At 37.5% G+C, this 19,849-nt stretch overlaps 2 protein-coding genes across 2 annotated transcripts in view; both read right to left on the bottom strand.

Annotated features, from left to right (window-relative positions):
* The window catches only part of F5 (coagulation factor V), a gene marked incomplete at its 5' end in the record, with an annotated part of 49,025 nt that extends 47,818 nt beyond the window's left edge, over positions 1–1,207 (bottom strand). Inside the window, one exon of the mRNA XM_083361252.1 lies at positions 1,101–1,207. Coding sequence (XP_083217378.1) covers positions 1,101–1,207 — 107 coding nt within the window. The remainder of the gene's footprint in view (positions 1–1,100) is intronic.
* A 4,250-nt stretch (positions 1,208–5,457) lies between these two features.
* On the bottom strand, positions 5,458–19,334 carry ATG3 (autophagy related 3). Its single transcript, XM_083361639.1, has 12 exons — positions 19,057–19,334; positions 16,985–17,026; positions 16,626–16,675; positions 15,987–16,057; positions 14,743–14,850; positions 14,406–14,455; positions 10,731–10,809; positions 10,048–10,082; positions 9,736–9,894; positions 8,764–8,891; positions 6,570–6,638; positions 5,458–5,735 (listed from the first exon to the last, which is right to left on the bottom strand). The coding sequence occupies exons 1-12, from the start codon at positions 19,126–19,128 to the stop codon at positions 5,654–5,656; spliced, it is 945 nt and encodes a 314-aa protein (XP_083217765.1). The 5' UTR covers positions 19,129–19,334; the 3' UTR covers positions 5,458–5,653.
* Positions 19,335–19,849: the final 515 nt, after the last annotated feature.

Below are 19,849 nucleotides of genomic sequence, written 5' to 3'. Positions count from 1 at the left end.
CTAGCTTATAGAATGTCCTATTAATCAACTATATATAGAAGTCAACCCACTGATCAATTCAAACTCATTAATTACAGCTGTTTGAGACCAGAAATATTGTAGAGACTCTATCACACCTGGAAACTGTATCAACATACTCAAGAATTTTCGGATCAGTCCATAAGACATATAGCTATATAGGAGAAGAGAAAGGGCCAGATAGGACATAACAGTTGCTGAGCAAAAATGGAATGGAGCTGTCTGTGAAGATAGTAGGAATGAGAAAAAGATACTCAGAACTTTAACATAAGGCCTGGACTATTGAAATTTAACATGCAGCATAACATTAACAAAGCTGAGAGGGTAGAAGGCCAGTGAGAAAACTATAGTAGACTAAATAAGTGGTGAGAGTATCAGATAAGTAGTTATTGCAAAGCATGCAGAGATTAAAGGGCAAAGAGTAGAGAGGCTGTTAGCAAATGAAAACATTTGGCAATGGTTATAGAAAGAAGGATAAAGCAAACCAAAATGTATCTCCTAAATCAAATAAATGGTAAAGCTTTTCCTGAAATGTGCTTATCATTGTTCATTTAAAATGTTTCCCTTCTATAGCTGTTGAATTATCTGTAGAAAGTGGTACACAAAGATAATAAAAACCTACACTGGAAATCATAGAACCAAACTGTCACTATAAAAACAAGGACTAGCCAAGCCTAGCTACAATTTAACAACTCCAGATGAAAGTGAGCATTAGGACCGCGAGCTTGAATGCTCTGCTTAATATAATATACCCATTGTATTGAACAGGAAAGTATGAATTATAAAGGAAAATGCTAAGTAATGCCTCTTAGTTAAAGCAATGGGAAAGTCATAGCATATCTCATCTTGAAATTAATCCAAAGCCGTCTATTCCATTACCTCTTCTTTATTTACTGGCTGTATTCGCAACATACTTTATTTCCTTAACCATGGATTACTAAATAACCACTATAGTAGAATAAACTTGGCTTTCCAACCACACGGGTTGCATTCCCTACGCCCCACACTACACTGCTCATTAAACAAATCTTCTGAATATGTTCCCCATTACTTCCCCTAGCCTGACCCCAATTTGTTGTTACCTGGATAACCCCTCAGGTTGAAGGTTGTAATCCCAGTCGTTTAGCTGAGCAGCTATACGGTACTCTCTAAGCTGAGCTGCATTCACTTGGTAATACTTCAGCCCCATCCAGCCCAGGAACATCAGTAGAAGACATTTGGGGACAGGGTTCACACTGTATCTTCTCATTGATGCTAATGTTCTGAAAGACACACAAAAGTCAGCTCTGCCTGCAGCAACTTGCCACTTCCCCCAGAAATGTATTGTGTGGCTGGTGTTGCAAGGGACAGTGGCTTCAGTGACACTGTGCTCTTTTTCCTCCTCCCACAACCGAGATAAGCAACTTCTGAATTTGTTTGGTTTCTTGACTCCTCTGCTGAGACAGGCTGAACAATGTTAGGGCAAAGGAGGTGACCTGTTTGTACTGTTCACATGTAGATAGAAAGGGATTAGGAGCAGGGACAAAGAAAGGCAAAGGCTGAAGCTTGTGAGGATGAATATCTGAGGACCTAAAAGGCCAGAACAGCATACTATTCAAAAACATGAGGACTCAATAAAGGAAAGAGCTGGCTGTTTCTGCTAATTTGGAGATGGGAGGTGATGACACCAGAAGCCTAAAATATATTTTATTGCAGCAATTATATTTTTATCTTACCCTTCTCCTCCTCTCTTTAATAATATCCTGCCTTTATTTTGTAGAGGTAGCATACTATTTGCAAAATGTCCTGAGCAACTGCTAAAAAATACTCGTTTTGTGAAATTGATTTAAGGAAGAACTTAGAGCCATCTTTCAATTAACCTGCCAATTTCAGAGGCAACGTATCTTCATATAATGTGTTGGCTTTGACTTTTAAAACGTACATGCCATGGAGGCAGGTTAACTATGGAACCATTTTCTCCCCCATTGCATCAACCTGTCCCAGGCGGAGAAGTATGTTGCAGACTCTTATCAGTTAAAGAATTTCAACTGGTGGAATCCTCAAAAAGAGCCTTCTCTGCTAACACCCCTGCCCTTTAGAATATCCTGAACTGGGCTTCCGCTCTCCTGGCCTTTCAGACGAATTTGAAAACCTGGTTCTGCTGATGTACAGGATTTGCAGAGGAGCAAGCAACCTTGGGATTAAGTGCTTTGAAGGCCCTCACCCCACTTTTAAACTTAATCCTAATTTTAATTATTCCTACCATGTTATAACTGCCTCCTTTTTACTGAAATGGTTTTTAGATGGTTTTTTTTGGTTTTTATTGTACACTGCCCAGAGTTGCTCTGTGAATTGAGTAGTCTCCAAATTTGATAAATTAATAACTAACCTGTGACGTATTTATTAAATGCAAGGTATTTCAATGTTATAACCATTCATTTATTACCAGAGTTGAAAATTATAGCTTCTCTAACATTCGTTACATATGGTATGTGTTTCTGGATGTATGAATATATATATATTCTATCAATGTAATCATCAAATTTACTTGATTGAATAGTGAACCTCCTCATAGAAAAAGACAATTATGTGATGCTTTCTAAGGTGTTCAGAAACCAGTTCAAGCCATGTCATTGGGCACAACATGTTCTATGCAAAGAAAATTTGAACTTTTATTTTCTCTCCTCCACCCCCATTTTAACAAACAGAAAAGTTAATGTTTACCAGTAGCAAATAATCCAGATCTTTGGGAAGTAAACAAATAGATAACTTGGCTCAAATAATGTGTACAAAAACCAATAACTTCTATAATTTCTGTACATGAATATTATCAAAAGACTGAACCTCCTAGAAATTGGAGGTAATTGTAATTGGCAGTTTTGGGAACTTTTTGAAAATAAAAGACATGTTAATTTGTACTGTTCCGATAACATATTTACTGAACAAAGAAAAAATAATGGAAATCACGAAGATTGTTTTCATCTGTGGCACAATCTCATTTTTCTAAGTTTTCCATTATCTTTCACACCACTGGAATTCAAGAACTAAATCCCAACATATGAGAAAAAGTTAGCTGTCCTTCATTTAATACTTTTTAGATGTCTTAGCCTACAACTTCCCTCATTCCTTTGCCAGTATGGCATTGCTAAGAGGATGAGGGTTGTAGTTCAACATTTCTTGATTATCATTGGAACAGGTTATTATCCAGAAGATTCAGATGTGCAACTGGTTTGGGCCATTGCATTATTCTGCTCACAATACTAATATATATATATCATTTTTATTTTTATTCATCTTAAGTCTATAAGGCAAGAAAGAAACAAAGCAAAACTCCAGAACAGGGAACTGCAGTTTTAGCCTGTTGGCCCAGTCACGATAGAGGTTAATGTTTTTATAGTGAAATGATTGGTTTCTAAGTTTGTACTGTTCTTTAAAAATACTTTCAATCGTCTACTAAGTATATCCTGGATTCTATGTATTTACACTTCCATTGTTCCATCCATTCAGGCTAATAAGAACTATAAGAATATTAGATCCTAGTGTACCATTTGGCCATGCTTGCATAAAGTTCAAAGCTCATTACAATTTTGTTTACTAAATTAATCCAATTAATTACATTTCATTGGATGAAAATGTAGTTGCCTAATAGACTTCAAATTTCCAAATGGTATTTTTTGCTCCTAAATATCCTAGAACATAAAGATTCACTAAAAGGAGTTAAATGCAACCCTGAAATCAGAACTTTTGATGGAAGGACTAATAAACTCCCTGTATATTCTTAATTAATGCATTTCCTAGGAAATGGAGAATGGGAAAAGGAGTCATTAGCTGCTACTCTCATTAAAACAATTGGCAGTTTTTGACTCCTGAGGCAATCATATTGAGATCTAATTCTTGTCTTCCCCATTTTTACAACAAAAACATATATTACGCAATAGAAAACATAAATGTTGGGTTCAAACATGATGAGACTACATACAAGGAAATCTTAAGTCTGGAGAGGAACGTATGGTGTTTGAAGCCGTACAATTTTTTACGAGAAGAGAAGATTGTTCAAACCTGGTTTCAATATGGTCAATTACGGGCCAGGTGGAAAGAAGACCAGAAAATTGGTTTCTCAATGACTGATGAAAATCTGGTAAAGCAAATTAGAAATCAGGGTCCAGCACATATCAAACGGATATATCTTGCATTGATAGAAATTGACTCAGAAACAGAACTTGTTAAAGATTGTATGATAAAGTGGGCTCAGAATATTCAAGAAGTTGTTACAATGGACACTTGGGAAAAGATTTGGGTGAGGAACGTAAAATTTACGCAAGCTCAAAATTTAAGAGAGAACTTTTACAAAATGTTTTATAGGTGGCATTTAGATCCTAAAAAGCTTGCAAGTATGTATCCGAATTATCAACCTAAATGTTGGAGATGTGGTGGCGAAGACGCAACGTATTTTCATATATGGTGGACCTGTAAAAAGGTTAAAGCTTTTTGGATTAAAATCTGGTGGAATATGCAGAAGATATTCAAGCAAAGGATAAAGTTTTGTCTGCAATTGTTTTTATTGGGCATAATTACGGATACTACTGTTGTGGACACTAAGTTGATGTTGAACTTAATTACGGCAGCAAGACTTTTAGTAGGTCAATATTGGAAGAAGGAGGAACTGCCGACTATAGAAGAATGGACTCTAAAAGTTTCTGACCTGGCGGAAATGGCAAAGATTTCGGCTTATTTGAAAGACCATTCGCAACAACGTTATATTATGGAGTGGAAAAAGTGGATTGATTACATCCAGAACAAATATGGGACTAAAAAGTTTCACTTAGCATTTGTATAAGTTTTGATGTGATATTAGTATTGCTTGTAGTCATTTTATATGAGCTAGAGTGCGATAGACTTAATAGTTTATTGTTGTTAACATATGGTTGTTTATGATTGTTTCTACTTTTATACCTTGTATTTAGCTCTGGGAAGTCGGGGAGGGGGGAGGGGGGAAGGGGTGGAGGGAGGGATAGGGAGGGTTAGGAAGGGTTGGGTGGAGGGAGGGGGGAGGGATTGTTAAAGATAAAATGTATTGTAAAACTTTTCAATAAAAAAACATATATTGATATTAATATTTTCAAAATGCTTCTAGTTTAACTGCATAAACTAGAAAAAAGAAAATATCAAAATGTTATTTTTTATTTTTCACACTTTTAAACCACCTATCTCCTTCAGAGAAGAACATTGGGACTCTGTATAAATTGTATAAAAATATGCATAGATTAAAACTACTTGATTATAAACTTAGATTAAGTATAAACTAAAGGTTTTTTTAATTATCAGCTTTAGTTACTGACAGTTATTTTAATTATGTAAGAATTAATGAATATTTTATAGAAATATATTACAACTGATACAATTATGTTTTTATTATCCTTTGCATTATGTAAAAGAAAAGCACAATTCTATAGTCAGCAGAGGAATGAAAAAAAGTGATTTATTGTTTTTACACATAAAGATCTTTATTAAAAAGTAAGGCTGATAGAGGAATTTTATTTTGATGAGTGACACATTACAGAAATTGCACACAATGGTGGATCAACAAGTCAGTCACATTGGGTTATTCTTTTTAAAAATTAGAGCCAATATTTACCATAAATGTTATTTCCAGTAATTACATTGTAAAATGTCTTGTATAATCATATTCTATTGTTGGAATGACCGCTTGTACAAATTTCAAAAAAATGAGAAGGTACCTGAAATTTAATTAAGGAAAATAAACCTAGTATAATATTAGTGTCACATTCTCTCCTTTGAAATGCAAGAGAGTAATGCTAAAAAGATACTTTCCTTCTTCCAAAATCAAACACCAGTTTCTCTCTCCTTATCTGGATCTTGTCTAGAATTCACTCTGATATAATGGTTTAATGACTAATACCCTATGAAGCACCTCTTAGTCTGCAGATAACTTAACAATTAGTTTTTGTTAGAGTCATTACTACTACTGAAGACAGCAGGAATTTGCTGATCATCATAAATGCTCTTTTGAGTCTTCTATCCCAGACCCTCCATTGTTTTTGCTAATGCTGCTTTAAAAGAAAGCATGCATTAATGTTCTTGTCAAAAGATATGTTTTTTTCCCATCATATAACTAAATGTATGTAAAAAACAAACCCACTTTTTCTGTTATCTCTACTTTCACTTACTTTCAGCCTTTTGAATGAAACAATGTATCTAAAACTTTTAAAAGGCTGTTTTTGAGAAGAATTCAAGTCCCGCCTTAGCCATGAAAGCCAGTTGGGTAACTTTGGGCCTGTCACTCACTCCCAGCCCAACTCACCTCACAGGGTTGTCATGGGGAAAATAGGAGGAGGAAGGTGTCTTGGATATGCTCGCTACCTTGAGTTATTTGTAATAATAAAGGTGGGATAGAAATAAATAAAGATAAAAGACAGAAGTAGATAAATAGAAAAGGAAAACTTAGAAATTCATGCCTTGTGCTTTATCTGGCTAAATAAAAAATAAATGGCATTGTTACCGAGTCCTTTATTCTCTTTGATGGGAAAAAAGTTTGATTGTAAAAAGGATACATATGAACACCAAGTTCACCCCCACCTTCTGCCACCGTTTCGATTATTTTCTTCATCACTTCTGCATGCCTGAGAAAGTGGAAGTGAGAGAAAGTGAAAACATGTTCCATTCAGTAATTTTTAAAAAGCATTATTTCAGTTATACCAATTCCATCAAGTTGCTCTTTTCAACCTTCATCAGATTGCCATAGAAGGAGATGCATGGAGGATCAAACCTTATAGTATGCCTTATTTTAATTCGATGCTTCTGACATGAATAAACAAACAACTTCATTGTGCATATTATTAAGAATTAGTATATATTAGTAATTCTTATATTTAAGAATTAGTTTTTAATTTCAAGATTTGGTCTCTGATCTTGCTCCCTTCCTCCCCCTTTTCTTTCCCTAGTGCAGGGGTCGGCAACCTCGGCTCTTTTATGACTCGTGGACTTCAACTCCCAGAATTCCTGAGCCAGCATAGCTGGCTCAGGAATTCTGGGAGTTGAAGTCCACGAGTCATAAAAGAGCCGAGGTTGCCGACCCCTGCCCTAGTGTATATTTTTCACTGTAAGACTGAACAAAGCAATTGCCTTTTTAAAAATTGTTTCCTCAAGCTGCTTCTCAGAAAACCCTGTCATGTATTTCTTGAAACAGGAAACGCAAAAGATCGGCTAAACAGAAACAGCAAAACTAATATAACCAGACTGACATGCTGCAATCAATATTAATGATAAATATTGTGTAAAGCTGAAAATTTACACAACTCTACACTGCATTTCAATGAACCCAGGATTTTCCTGAATTAATGAAAAAAAAATCTAAAGGCATTATATAGCAAGGATCCAAACTGCTGGAATTTCAAAATACAAGCTTTGATTTCAAATCCTGCAGATTGCATCACTTCACTGATCCAAGAATTGACAGGAAGCATACAACGGAAACAATTGCCACACTTTTTAGATTAATACTCTCTGAAGTAAAAGGAATAAAGGACTTGTACAAAATATAGATTAAGGCAATACTGAGCAAGCTTTTTGTACTTTCTCTCTGGTGTTACTACTACTAATTTATCTCAGCTCCTTTTTTGCTATATTGAGTGCAATACATCTATGATATTTTCACATGGCCTTTGTTTCTATTTCTAAGAAATTTATCTTGGGCGGTAGTTGCCTATAGGTCAATTCTTAAAAAAAATCAATACAGATCTCCTAGACTGCAAAAAGAAAAGGCACAGCAAATAAGAATAAAGCATATTTATCTAGCATTTAGTTCTAAATAGCAAAGGTGCTGAGACAAATTCCAAATTATGAGAGAAATAATATCATTCTCCATATCCGGAGGTATACTTGTTTTTAATTCTACTATGTTTTTGGTTTGTTTCTAAAATGAAATAAAATGAAGAAGCAAGAAAACTATCTTCCTCTTTTATTCCTTATTTTTAAAATATAAATTCCAAAACTGGACCAATGTTGCAATACTTAGGTATTTTTATGCAGACACAAGCCATTTTTCATTTCTTTTCTCTCTCGAGAATGCACTGAAGCAATCTCTATGCACTGATCCTATATAACAGGTAATGAACTTACAGTTATTTAGTATGGTTAACTGTCATATAAAATCTGGAGGATCTCAGGTTCAAACATGGTCTGCATAAAGTTATCTGCCATCAGAACAGAGTCCACAATTTCCATTATAAATTGTTGTGGCTATTAAGCGGGTCACTACTTAGCCTACTGTAACTCAATTTTACAACTGTTTTTACAATAGTCATAAAGCGGGTCACTGCAAGCACGTGAATCACATGGTGAGTAAGCAAATCATATGATCTTTTTAAGTAAATCCATTCCCCTGAATGGACTTTTTTTCCCAGAAAGCCGCAAAAAATAACACAAAGCTACGGAATGTTGCAAATGCTCATAAATTGTAGGCTGGTTGACAGGCATCTGAAGTGTGATTATGTGACCAGAGAAAATGTGTATATGCAGCAGTCATAACTTTGAGGACAGGTCCTAAGTAACTTTTTTTTTTGGGGGGGGGCGCTGCTATAACTGAACAGTGGTTAAGCGACTGGCAATTAAGTGGGGGCTATCTGTAAAGTTGAGAAACAGCTTCTGTTGCTAACAGATAATCAAATAGAAAAGATACCAGCCAAGAAAATGAGTATTTTGGATTATTTTAGCTATTTTTTTAAAAGCAAGAATTAAAAAAAATACCTGCATGGATGAACCGAACACATTGGAGGCGGAGGAAGATGGGGGTGATTTTCAATTGTTACAGTCTTTTTGACATGATCTTGACTAATATCTTCATACATACTGTCTACATTTAAAGGCTGCCGTTGCTAAAAAGAAAACGAGGCATAGCTCAAATTCAAGTCTCTGCTTCATCCATTGCAGCAGAAGATACACAAGTCCTTGCATATCAACTTTCCCAACCTCTCCCTAACTTATGAATGAGCTAAATAGGAATATAGTGCTTATTGCAACTGCAACTTCCATTCCCATACATATGAATGTATAACTGAGTGTAGCTGTTATTCCAGTAATGTAATTTAAGTAATATACTGGGGAGCATATGCATAAGCTGTGTCATTGAGGCTATTCTGAAAAAAGGAGAAAAAGAGTTTTATTTCCCAGGTAATAAGAATCAGGGAGAAAAAAAATACTACTTTTTCCATACTTGGATATTGATAATCCTTGGTCTTTTTACCCAAGGGCCATTATTATAGAGGTAGTCCTCCATATACCACCATAATGGAACCTACCATTAGTTGTATGTTGTAAATGATAAAATGAGTCAGTCACATAGCCAAATGGGTTTAAATTTTTTTTTTGTGGCTGTCATTAAGATAACGCCATGGTTAAGCAAATGCTATGGTCATTAAGTAAATCAATGGTTCACCATGGGTGTGATTTTACCAAAGGCCAGAAGTGCTGGTTTTCAGCAAAACCGTAGTAAAACATGGTCATGTGACCACAGGACACTGCAAATGACCGTAAATGCAGCCATGTTGCTGAATGCCTGGTTTGGTCATGTAACCACAAAGGAGGCCTGTTGGAACTTCAAATTCAAGTCATATGCTCCCTTTTTCAGGTCGGTTGTAAGTTGAGGACTATCTATAACCAATTGTGAATGGTTTCACTACTGGATACCTACATTTCCAAATAAAGGGGGTGGGGGATTACCTCATCATAGCCAAATAACCAAAGCCTGGGTGTTTGGTAGTATTTGTCATATGTGATATAAAGATCATAAGTCCTCGTTTGTAGAATTGCTTCTTCTCCGCCTCCAACATCAGCTTTAGTCTTGGCAGCTTCCACTATTTTTCTTGTGTCTAATGTTGCCTGTTAACAATGATTCAAGTTCAGTGTCTGCTGCTGTTAAATGGTGCTGCTGAAATATCATATTAAGATTTTTCTATTTAACCCTAATATCACTTTAAGGAATACTCTGCTGAACTCCAAAGAAGCATTACTAAATAAACAGATCACACTTACATCATCTGTCTCCAACAGTCCACTCTCTTCATATTCTGAAAGGACAAGATAAAAATATCACAACAGTATTTTTGTTAACTTATCCCAGGACAGCGACCAACATTTAAGAACAAATCCCTTGTGGTTAAATAAATATCCTTATATCTACATGTATGAGAGATCAATGCATATCAAGAACATTGTAATTTGTTTACTCCCAGCTGCTAAACTGGAACATTCTTGGTCAAAAAGTAGGAAGAAACCAGAAAAGATTGAGAGAGAAACAGACACTATCACAACAATGCCTGAGACCACAGGTGAGAAAGGTAGGGAACTGAAGACTTTTACATTGTTTCTCATGAAAGTTTCAGAACAAAAAAAATGTTCTTGCCATGTCTCTTTGATTAGTCCCATTTTTTTAAAAAAAAGAAAAATATTGTTTCACATTATACAGACAGGCTTGCATTAATGGCAATCTATACATGTATCTTCAAACATTTAATGATTGCAGTCCTTTAATGGAATATCCTTATTTGCCAACACCTTTCTCTTGTCTAGAAATGTTCTGGCTTCTCCTCACCTAATTTGTCACATTGATGAGTATGTCATCAACTTGTTTACTTCCAGATTGTTGTAAGTTCTCTCTCTTCCCCAATTTATTTAATATGATGCAATATGTCCACCTTCAGATATATTAAATGTACCTTCCATATCAGCTGCTTCTCCTTCATCATCATCATCATCTTCACAAGAAACTAAGCGTTCTGATAACTTTGTATTGTCCTTAAAGGGCATGAAGAAAAAAAGCACAGCATTTTTAATGATCAACAGACTCCCAGCCCAGAATGTCCATCTGGTGAATTCAAGTTATGCTATCAGTGAGAAAATACAACCCTGATAAAGTTAAACTTAATGTGGATTTTTAAAATCATTTTATTAGATGTGCCATATTGAGTATATGAAACAGATATAATCCCAGGTTGTGTCTGAAAACACTTTTATGTTATCCACGTAAGAAGCATATTATAGAAGAGAAATGACAGATAAATAGATGATGTATCAATTCCTATTAAAAAATTATCAAGGGGAATTTAAAATCAAATCAAGAGAATTATTCATAGCATTGTCAATGGTTCTCCGATGTAGTTATCTCAGATTTAAAATAGATAAAAAGTCTTACAGTATGGAGCAAAGTAGCTAGAATTTTGAACACAATTGTGTACAGATGATGAATATGTAATTGCTAAAATGTATAAACTTTTGTTGAAATTTGAAACAGAAGATAAAGAATGTATGATAAATTGGGCTAAGAATTTTGATTATAATATGCATAGGGATCAATGAGAAATTATTTATTTATTTATTTATTGATGGGATTTATATCCCGCCCTATCTCCCGAAGGACTCAGGGCGGCTAACAACAAAACATATAATAAGTACAGAAATTAAGATAAAAATAAAATTAAAATCATCTGTGCAATAAATTAAAATTAAAAACCAAAAATAAATTAAAAATTGTAAATATAATTAATTAAAATGCCTGTCAGTCCAGGTGAGCCTGGTGGAAAAGGAGTGTTTTGAGGCTGCGGCGAAAGGATTGGAGATTTTGGGCCATCCGTAGCTCAGGGGGGAACTGATTCCATAGGGCTGGCGCTCCCACAGAGAAGGCCCTCCCCCTGGGGGTCGCCAGCTGACATTGCCTAGCTGACGGTACCCTGAGGCGGCCTTCTCTGTGTGAGCGTACTGGGCGATGGGAATTTGTTCCCGGCAGCAGATGGTCCTGCAAGTATCCCGGGCCTAAGCCATGTAGGGCTTTAAAGGTAAGTACCAGCACCTTAAATCTCACCCGGAGGGCAACCGGTAGCCAATGCAGCTCACGCAGGAGGGGTGTAATATGGGAGTATCGGGGTGCTCCCATCACAACCCGTGCAGCTGCACTCTGCACCAGCTGAAGCCTCCGGGTGGTCTTCAAGGGCAGCCCCATGTATAGAGCATTACAGTAGTCTATACGGGAGGTAACGAGTGCGTGGGTGACTGTACGTAGGGCATCTCGGTCCAGAAAGGGGCACAATTGGTATATTAGGCGAATCTGGGCAAATGCCCCCCTAGCCACGACTCCAATATGATCTTCAAAACTGAGTCGTGAATCTAGGAGGACGCCCAGATTGCGTGCTCTATCAATGGGAGGTAACATCTCTCCTCCTATAGTCAAAGATGGAACCTCTTGGACTAAACGAGATGACGGTATGTAGAGCCACTCAGTCTTGGCCGGGTTGAGTCGAAGCCTGTTTTTTCCCATCCAAATCTGTACCGCTTCCAGGCAACGGGACATCACATCGAGGGCATCACTGGGTTGGTTCGGGGTGGAGATGAATAGCTGGGTATCATCAGCATATTGATGATATTTCACCCCGAAGCCACGGATGATCTCTCCCAGCGGCTTCATATAGATGTTGAACAGGAGGGGTGAGAGCACCAATCCCTGAGGCACTCCACAACTAAGAGGCCTAGGGCTTGACCTCTGCCCCCCTGCTAACACCGTCTGCGAACGGTCCGAGAGGTAGGAGAACCACCACAGAACGGTGCCTCCCACTCCCAACCCAAGACGACGCAGTAAGATTCCGTGGTCGATGGTATCAAAAGCCGCTGAGAGATCTAATAGGACCAGGACAGAGGAATAACCTCTATCTCGGGCCCGCCAGAGATCATTTACCAGTGCGACCAATGCCGTCTCCGTGCTATACCCGGGTCTGAAACCCGATTGGTACGGATCCAGATATTCAGCTTCCTCCAGGTTCAAAGGGAGCTGTCGTGCCACCACGCTCTCAACGACCTTCGCAAGAAAACGAAGGTTGGAGACAGGACGGAAGTTGTTTAAAATAGCTGGATCCAATGCCGGTTTCTTGAGGAGGGGCCTTACCACCGCCTCTTTCAAGGAGGCAGGGAAGTACCCCTCACTCAGTGAGGCATTGATAACTGCTAGGAGCCAGCCTCGTGTAACCTCCCGAGATGCATAGACTAGCCAGGAGGGACACGGGTCCAACAAACATGTGTTAGCACTTAGTTTCCCCATGATCTTGTCCACTTCATCCGGAGTCACAGGATCGAACTATTCCCAAATGTTCTCTGCCAAATTCATCGTTTTCCTCTCGTCAGATACTGCCCAGAGTCCAGACCAGCCCGAATCTGAGCAATTTTGTCCACCAAATATTTACTAAATTCCTCAGCCCGTCCATGTAGGGGTCCTCTCCCGTCTCTTGATTTAAAAGGGAGCGGACCACTCTAAATAGGGCGGCCAGGCGGTTATCTGCGGACGCAATGAGGGTGGTGAAGTAGGCGCGCTTTGCCACCCTCATTGCCACAAGATAAGATCTAGAAAAGGATCTTAACTGTGTGGTTAATATGTGGTTAAAAGTGTTAAAATTTACATTGTATTATGATCTCAAAGATAATTTTTGTAAAACAATGTATATGATACCAGAAAAATTATCTAGAATGTATAAAAACATTTCAAATGTATGTTGGAAATGTGAACAACATGAAGAGATATTTTATCATGCTTGGTGGACAAAAAGGTAAAAAATGGATCCAAATACATACTTTGAAATAGAGGACTTTAAATATCAATATTCAATTAAAATCAGAATTTTCCTTTTAGGATTAATAGATAAATAGAAAAAAGCTATGGATGATTATTTTAGTATAATAGTGAGATTACAATACGCAGAGATTCAAAGATTTGAAACTACCCAATTTGGAGGAATAGTTGGTAAATTTGACAGATTTTGCTGAAATGGATAAATTGACTTTGATTAGAGAAAAGATATTCTCTATATTTATTGCTGACTTAAAGCCTCTTATGCACCTTGTGCATAAAAATAAAAAAGTCAACTTGTGACTTATGGTTTTGATGATTGGACAGGATAGATTATAGAAAGAAGAGCAATACGATGTAACCTTACAGAGAGAGAGAGGTCAAAATATATTTGTACTTATAATTGCTATGAAGAATATTGGAAGCTACTGCTTTATACTTTTTATTCTGTTCTATCTTTTTCTTCTCATACTTTTCACTTTCAATTTCTTTCATCTTCTTTAAAAGTATCAATTATACACATACTGTATATGTATGTATAAAAGATAAAATATAATCCTGAAATAAACCCCATCAATTTACTCTAGTATCAAAGAACAAGGATAAAAATATGTTTTGTGTATGATTCTTATAACTAGTCAACTGCAAAAAATCATGAATTCAGTAACTTATTTAAATATTTTTTGTGTTATGAAGAAGGGCTGCCTTTTTATGAAGAAGGGTTATTTCAGTAAGTATGCTATATGAAAGCTGCTCTGAATCTGTTAAGTAAATCAGATAATACCTTATTTTCCATTGTGATCTCCTTAATGGCTTCTGTTACTCCTGTAATACCTGTTGGAAATGTTAATACGAGTCAGGAGTATGGATAAACCCAATGCTAATTTGTAATTCCATAAAAATGTATCACTTTACAAACCAATCATATTGATAGCAAACCTGACTGAATTTTCAAGGTTAATATATTTAAGAATTCAGCGAAGAATGCCAAAATGAACATGCTTTCTGTAATTGCACACCTATACACTTTGGAGCACTTTAAACTTCATGAGAGTGGTGGTCACAATGTCAATATAAGCTCAATTTAAAAAGAGAAATGTATTAAAAAAAACCTAAATTACCTGCATTGTGAAATGTATCCACCCATCCTCCATCTCCATCATCCTCTTCTATAATAGCTTCCAGCTCATCTGAATATTCCATCTGTTTACATCGCTTGTAGCATGGCACTGTATAAAAAGGGTTAATTCTGTGTTCATTCACAGAATATTAGGAAATAAAACTCTACAATATTTTAGTACTGTGCTTTAAGTAGAACGACATCTATTATCGATAAATATATTTCACATAGGTTGATATAGGCAGTTCCTGGGTTACAATCCTAATTGGACTGGAATTTCTGTCACTAAGTGAAATGGTCATCAAACATCATGTAACTGTGCCACTTAACAGCAGCAGTGGACCACCTTCTGAAAAGGCTGACCCTGAACACTAGACAAGTACAGTCTTCAACTTACAACCACAATTGAGCCCAAAATTTCTGTTGTTGAGAAAGGCAGTTGTTAAGTGAATTTTGTCCCATTTTACAACCTTTTTTGACTGAATCACTGCAGTTGATAAGTTAGCAACCTGGTTGTTAAGTGAATCTGGCTTCCCCATTGACTTTGCTTGTCAGAAGGTTGCAAAAGATGATCACATGACCCCGGGACACTGCAACCAGGGCTTTTTTTCTCATAGAACACTCAGAACAGAGTTCCGGCACCTTTTTTGGATGGAACCTTGTAGGGTAGGCAAGGCGGATTGTATGACATGTGTGAGTTCTGGCACCATTTTTTTTTTACAAAAAAAAGCACTGACTGCAACCATCATAAATATTAGTTACCAAGCATCTGAATTTTGATCACATGATCATAGGGATGCTTCAAAGGTTGCAACTGTGGAAAAAACACGTCACTTTTTTTCAGTGCCACTGTAACTTTGAACAGTCACTAAATGAACTGTTGTAAGTTGAGGACAAACTGGATCATCAAGTTTCCAAGCTTTCCTTCTTAGGTTATTTGGTGAGACAGCGGTGGCAGACAAACTTCATAGCATCCTAGATGAAATAGATTATATAGATCTTCTTCAGATGTGGTCAGTTAATTAATGTCAGAAGAGTTTGTGAGGAGTCAAAAAAAAGTTATTTAATTGAATATTCTGCCTTGAGAGCAATATTATACCTCCATTTCTTCTAATCCAGCCACCTAAACCATAAGTATTGCCTATACATGTTCAAAGTATACTAATACTGTGCTACCCAGAATTATGCAGTTATAAGAAATATTTGATGAGAAACCTGGATATAAAAGCACAAACCCAGACATACCATTTTTAGTAAGCAAAAACTGCTTTTCTGTTGGGAGGTAAGCCTTGACTTTTAATTCTTCTCCAGTAGCCCTTAAAACACAAACACAAACAATAATAATAGCAACAAAACAGCAAATTATTTCTTGTTCAGAACCACTATGTTTCTGCTGAAGCTGACATACTGTAAACACAGAAACAGTTTTAAAAAATAGTTTGCTATTTGCCTTGGGAGAGGAAAGTGACTATAAGCCTAGAGTCTAACTAACAGATAATTGTAGTTTAATAGTTTTGAATCTCAGTTCAAATTTCTACATTACACCAATATTTTCAAAATGTTATTAAATGACAACTAAATCTGGAGTATGCATAAAGGGAAACTAAAGCATTATTAATTTGGATTCAGAACAGTTGTAATTATGTGGCCTTTTTGTCTTATCACTTTATAATATACTAAATAACACAAACATATAAAAATATGGTAACTACACAGGTAAGAAACCAAGTAAAATTTAATTCTACCAAAGAAGGAAATATATTTGAATTCAGATGATTCTCTCTTTCTGTTAACTCACAACTTACTGCAAGAAGCACATGCATCTTTATACAATAAATATACCTAAATGCTCTTAAGAAGCAGATTCTGCAGAATTTTACCTACCATTGCCAAGTAGGACAGTGGTGAACTAAATGGTCTCCAGCTGCTACGAACTGCCAAAACAAAACAGCAAATGTTGATATATTTTTAAAACTGTCTGGACTTAATCTACACAGATTATATTGTAGGCCCACATAGAACACTAAAATAATGTAAAACATAAACAATTCCAAGTACGTTCAATGGGATGTTATTCCAGCAACAGGCCTACCTCTAAAAAACTAACTGTAAACCTTAGATCTTAGTAACATGCTTTGATTCTAGACAGCTTTAATAAGTAGTAGAAAAACCTGCCATAGGAATTTCATTTTGTCGTTTTTCAATATTTACTTCAACAAATAAGTAAATCATTATATACATACCTCCTCAGGAGTGATAACTCCAGTTTCTTTAAACTTTGATTCCTAAGGAAAAAAGATGTCTGTAAACATTTAAAATCAAACACCTTAAGGTAATGAAAAGAAAATGATAATGCTTTTAACCTGTATTCATTCTATCTGGCCAAATATTTCCTTAGTTTAACTTTGCAGCAATCTTCACTTTGAAAATCATTTGTTGCTGAACTACAACTTTCAACATTTCTCACTTTTGGCCATTTAGGCCAGGACCGCAGGAATTCATTAACTTCTGGAGGGCACCAAATCCCCAATCATGTTTTAGAGCAACTGATAAAAATGAAATATTTCAGGAATTCCATTGAGAGCTGCAAAGTTTGTAGGGGGGAAAAAAACCTAATAAAGTTTGTGAGAAAGTTTAAAGGCAACCTGAGGCAACCAAAACAATAATAGGAGTTAACAATATACAGCAGTACAATGAAACGCTTACACTAAAAGTTAAGATCAATCCTAAAAAAAATACAATACAGAGGTGTCCACTACTATACAATTATGTTTTCTCAGTCATTTTAGCCCTCTCCACTGAAACAATTCCATTTTTAACTATTTCAGAATATCAGGAACGTGTGGGATCATTCCTGATACCAGCAAGAAACTGTTCCACAGTGTGAGTGTAGCCACCAAAATAAAGACAGGCTGCTTTTCACAATAATAGTGTGTATGGGGGGCAGGGGCATTAAAGATTTCTCCTGAGACACAAATGCCAGGCAGATTGAATTTGGCTGGAAATGTTTTCACTTTTAAGTTCCACTTTACTTTGTTTTTTCTACATCTTTATTGTTAAAATATTGAAATATTATATCTTGCTACTTTAATAAGCCCTTTTTCTCTCCACTTATCTGGCCACTGTACAAGAATCAAAACATTTTTTTTTTAATTTTAGTCCATATTTAACAAACATAAGATGAAACCATAAATATGTTAAGGAGTTTGATACAAGAACCAGTAGATAACATTGCACATACTCATCACACATTCATGCCATATGCTCACTCCAGAAATATGCATCTTTCCCCACTATCGGATGTTGTGACAAAATCCTGTAATGCCAGCAATCCTCTAGGATTCTGAACCAAAGAATTTTCAGATCCTTTATTTTTCAGCCGAAAATGGCAATTTTAATTTTTCAAGCATATGCATTTGCCTACCAGACTCACTTTTATAGACATATTTTTCTTTTTCATAGACATAACTACCGCCTTATCACTGATATTTAGACACCCCTTCCGTTTGGAAAAGTAGCAAGACTCTTGCCACTATTACAAAGGATAATTGAGCCAAATGGTCTCCCCACTTCATTCCCTTCTGCATGTGAGACAGAAAGAGTGAGATAGAAGGAGCTAGTTCTCATGGGCCAAAAGACCACCGTCTCCTGGCCTCTTGAAGTCTAGCTGGGAAACTCATGTTCCTCCAAAGTGGCTAAATTAGAATTCCCAGGTTTTCTTTTAATTTCCTATTTTCAACTGCCTTAAATTCTGAAAGCTGCCGTCCATCACAGATTCACCATTAAGTTAAAAAGTTTGACAGCTCTCCCCACGGACCGAAGAAACATCTTTCCCAAACCTAGCATTCTTCCAGACCTACGCGTTATATTTCTGACCCCTTTCTAAGCCTGCAAAGGGGAAGATACGTTAGACTCTAGACGCAGGGGTCTTCAAACTTGGCCCTTTTATGACTTGTGGACTTCAACTCCCAGAATTCCTCAGCCAGCTTTGCTGGCTGAGGAATTCTGGGAGTTGAAGTCCACAAGTCATAAAAGGGCCAAGTTTGAAGACCCCTGCAGTCTAGAGACAAAAAGTTTGGGGAACAGTGAAGCGACCGTTCCTTTCTCTCCCCCTCCCCACCCCCGACCTTTGCAAACCTTACACGCTTTCAAAACTACTGCTGTCCCAAGGCTCTCGGGACTACAATTCCCGCAATCGGCCCAGGGATTATGGGATCACGAGTCCAAGTCGAAGAGGGGCTACCAGGTAATAAGAAACTGTCACTGCCCGCAGCTCCTCCCCTCCCCATTGTGTGCTCGGTAGGCGGGGCCTCACCTTTAAGACAGGTGTGAGATATTCGGCCACCTCCAGCGCCTTTCCCTTCACCGTGTTGATGACGCTCTGCATGGCGCCTGGCTCCGTAAGGGGGACAGAGGGAAAAGCGCCTGTCACCCACAGCCGGCCCGCAAATTCAACTGCGCCGTCGCTTCTTCCCTTCTTTAGCCTTTCCTTCCGGGAGCCGAGAGCTACCGAGCGCTCCCCGACACCTCCCCGCCCACTCCTTTCAATGGAGGGGAGGGGGAGGGAGGGAGGAGGGAAAGCAGGGAGTCACGTGATTTCTCTTGACACATGACCTTCTAGAGTCCCGCCCCCGTCCCTCCTTTCCGCCCGGCGGCAACCGCAGAACCTGCGCCTGCGCGGAAGCAAGAGAGTTGAGGTTCCGTGGCTGAATCGCGTCCTCCATAGATTCTAACCCAGGGGTAGGCGACCTCGGCTCTTTTATGACTCATGGACTTCAACTCCCAGAATTCCTGAGCCAGACATGCTGGCTCAGGAATTCTGGGAGTTGAAGTCCATGAGTCATAAAAGAGCCGAGGTCGCCTACCCCTGATCGAACCAACAAATTGTGCTTTGTTTACTTGGCTTGTGCCTCTCCCATCCCCCAGAGTCGTTAATTCTTAGATTGTTCCATGTTGTTCCGTTTGTAAAAACGGTAGGCTAAGGCTTAAAGGCAGGGGGGTCTTCAAACTTGGCCCTTTTATGACTTGTGGACTTCAACTCCCAGAATTCCTCAGCCAGCGTGCCTGGCTGAGGAATTCTGGGAGTTGAAGTCCACAAGTCATAAAAG

This window comes from Vipera ursinii, assembly GCF_947247035.1.
Source record: "Vipera ursinii genome assembly, chromosome: 4".
In the NCBI taxonomy this organism is placed as follows: Eukaryota; Metazoa; Chordata; class Lepidosauria; order Squamata; family Viperidae; genus Vipera; species Vipera ursinii.
This window is presented reverse-complemented; position numbering and strand designations above follow the sequence as displayed.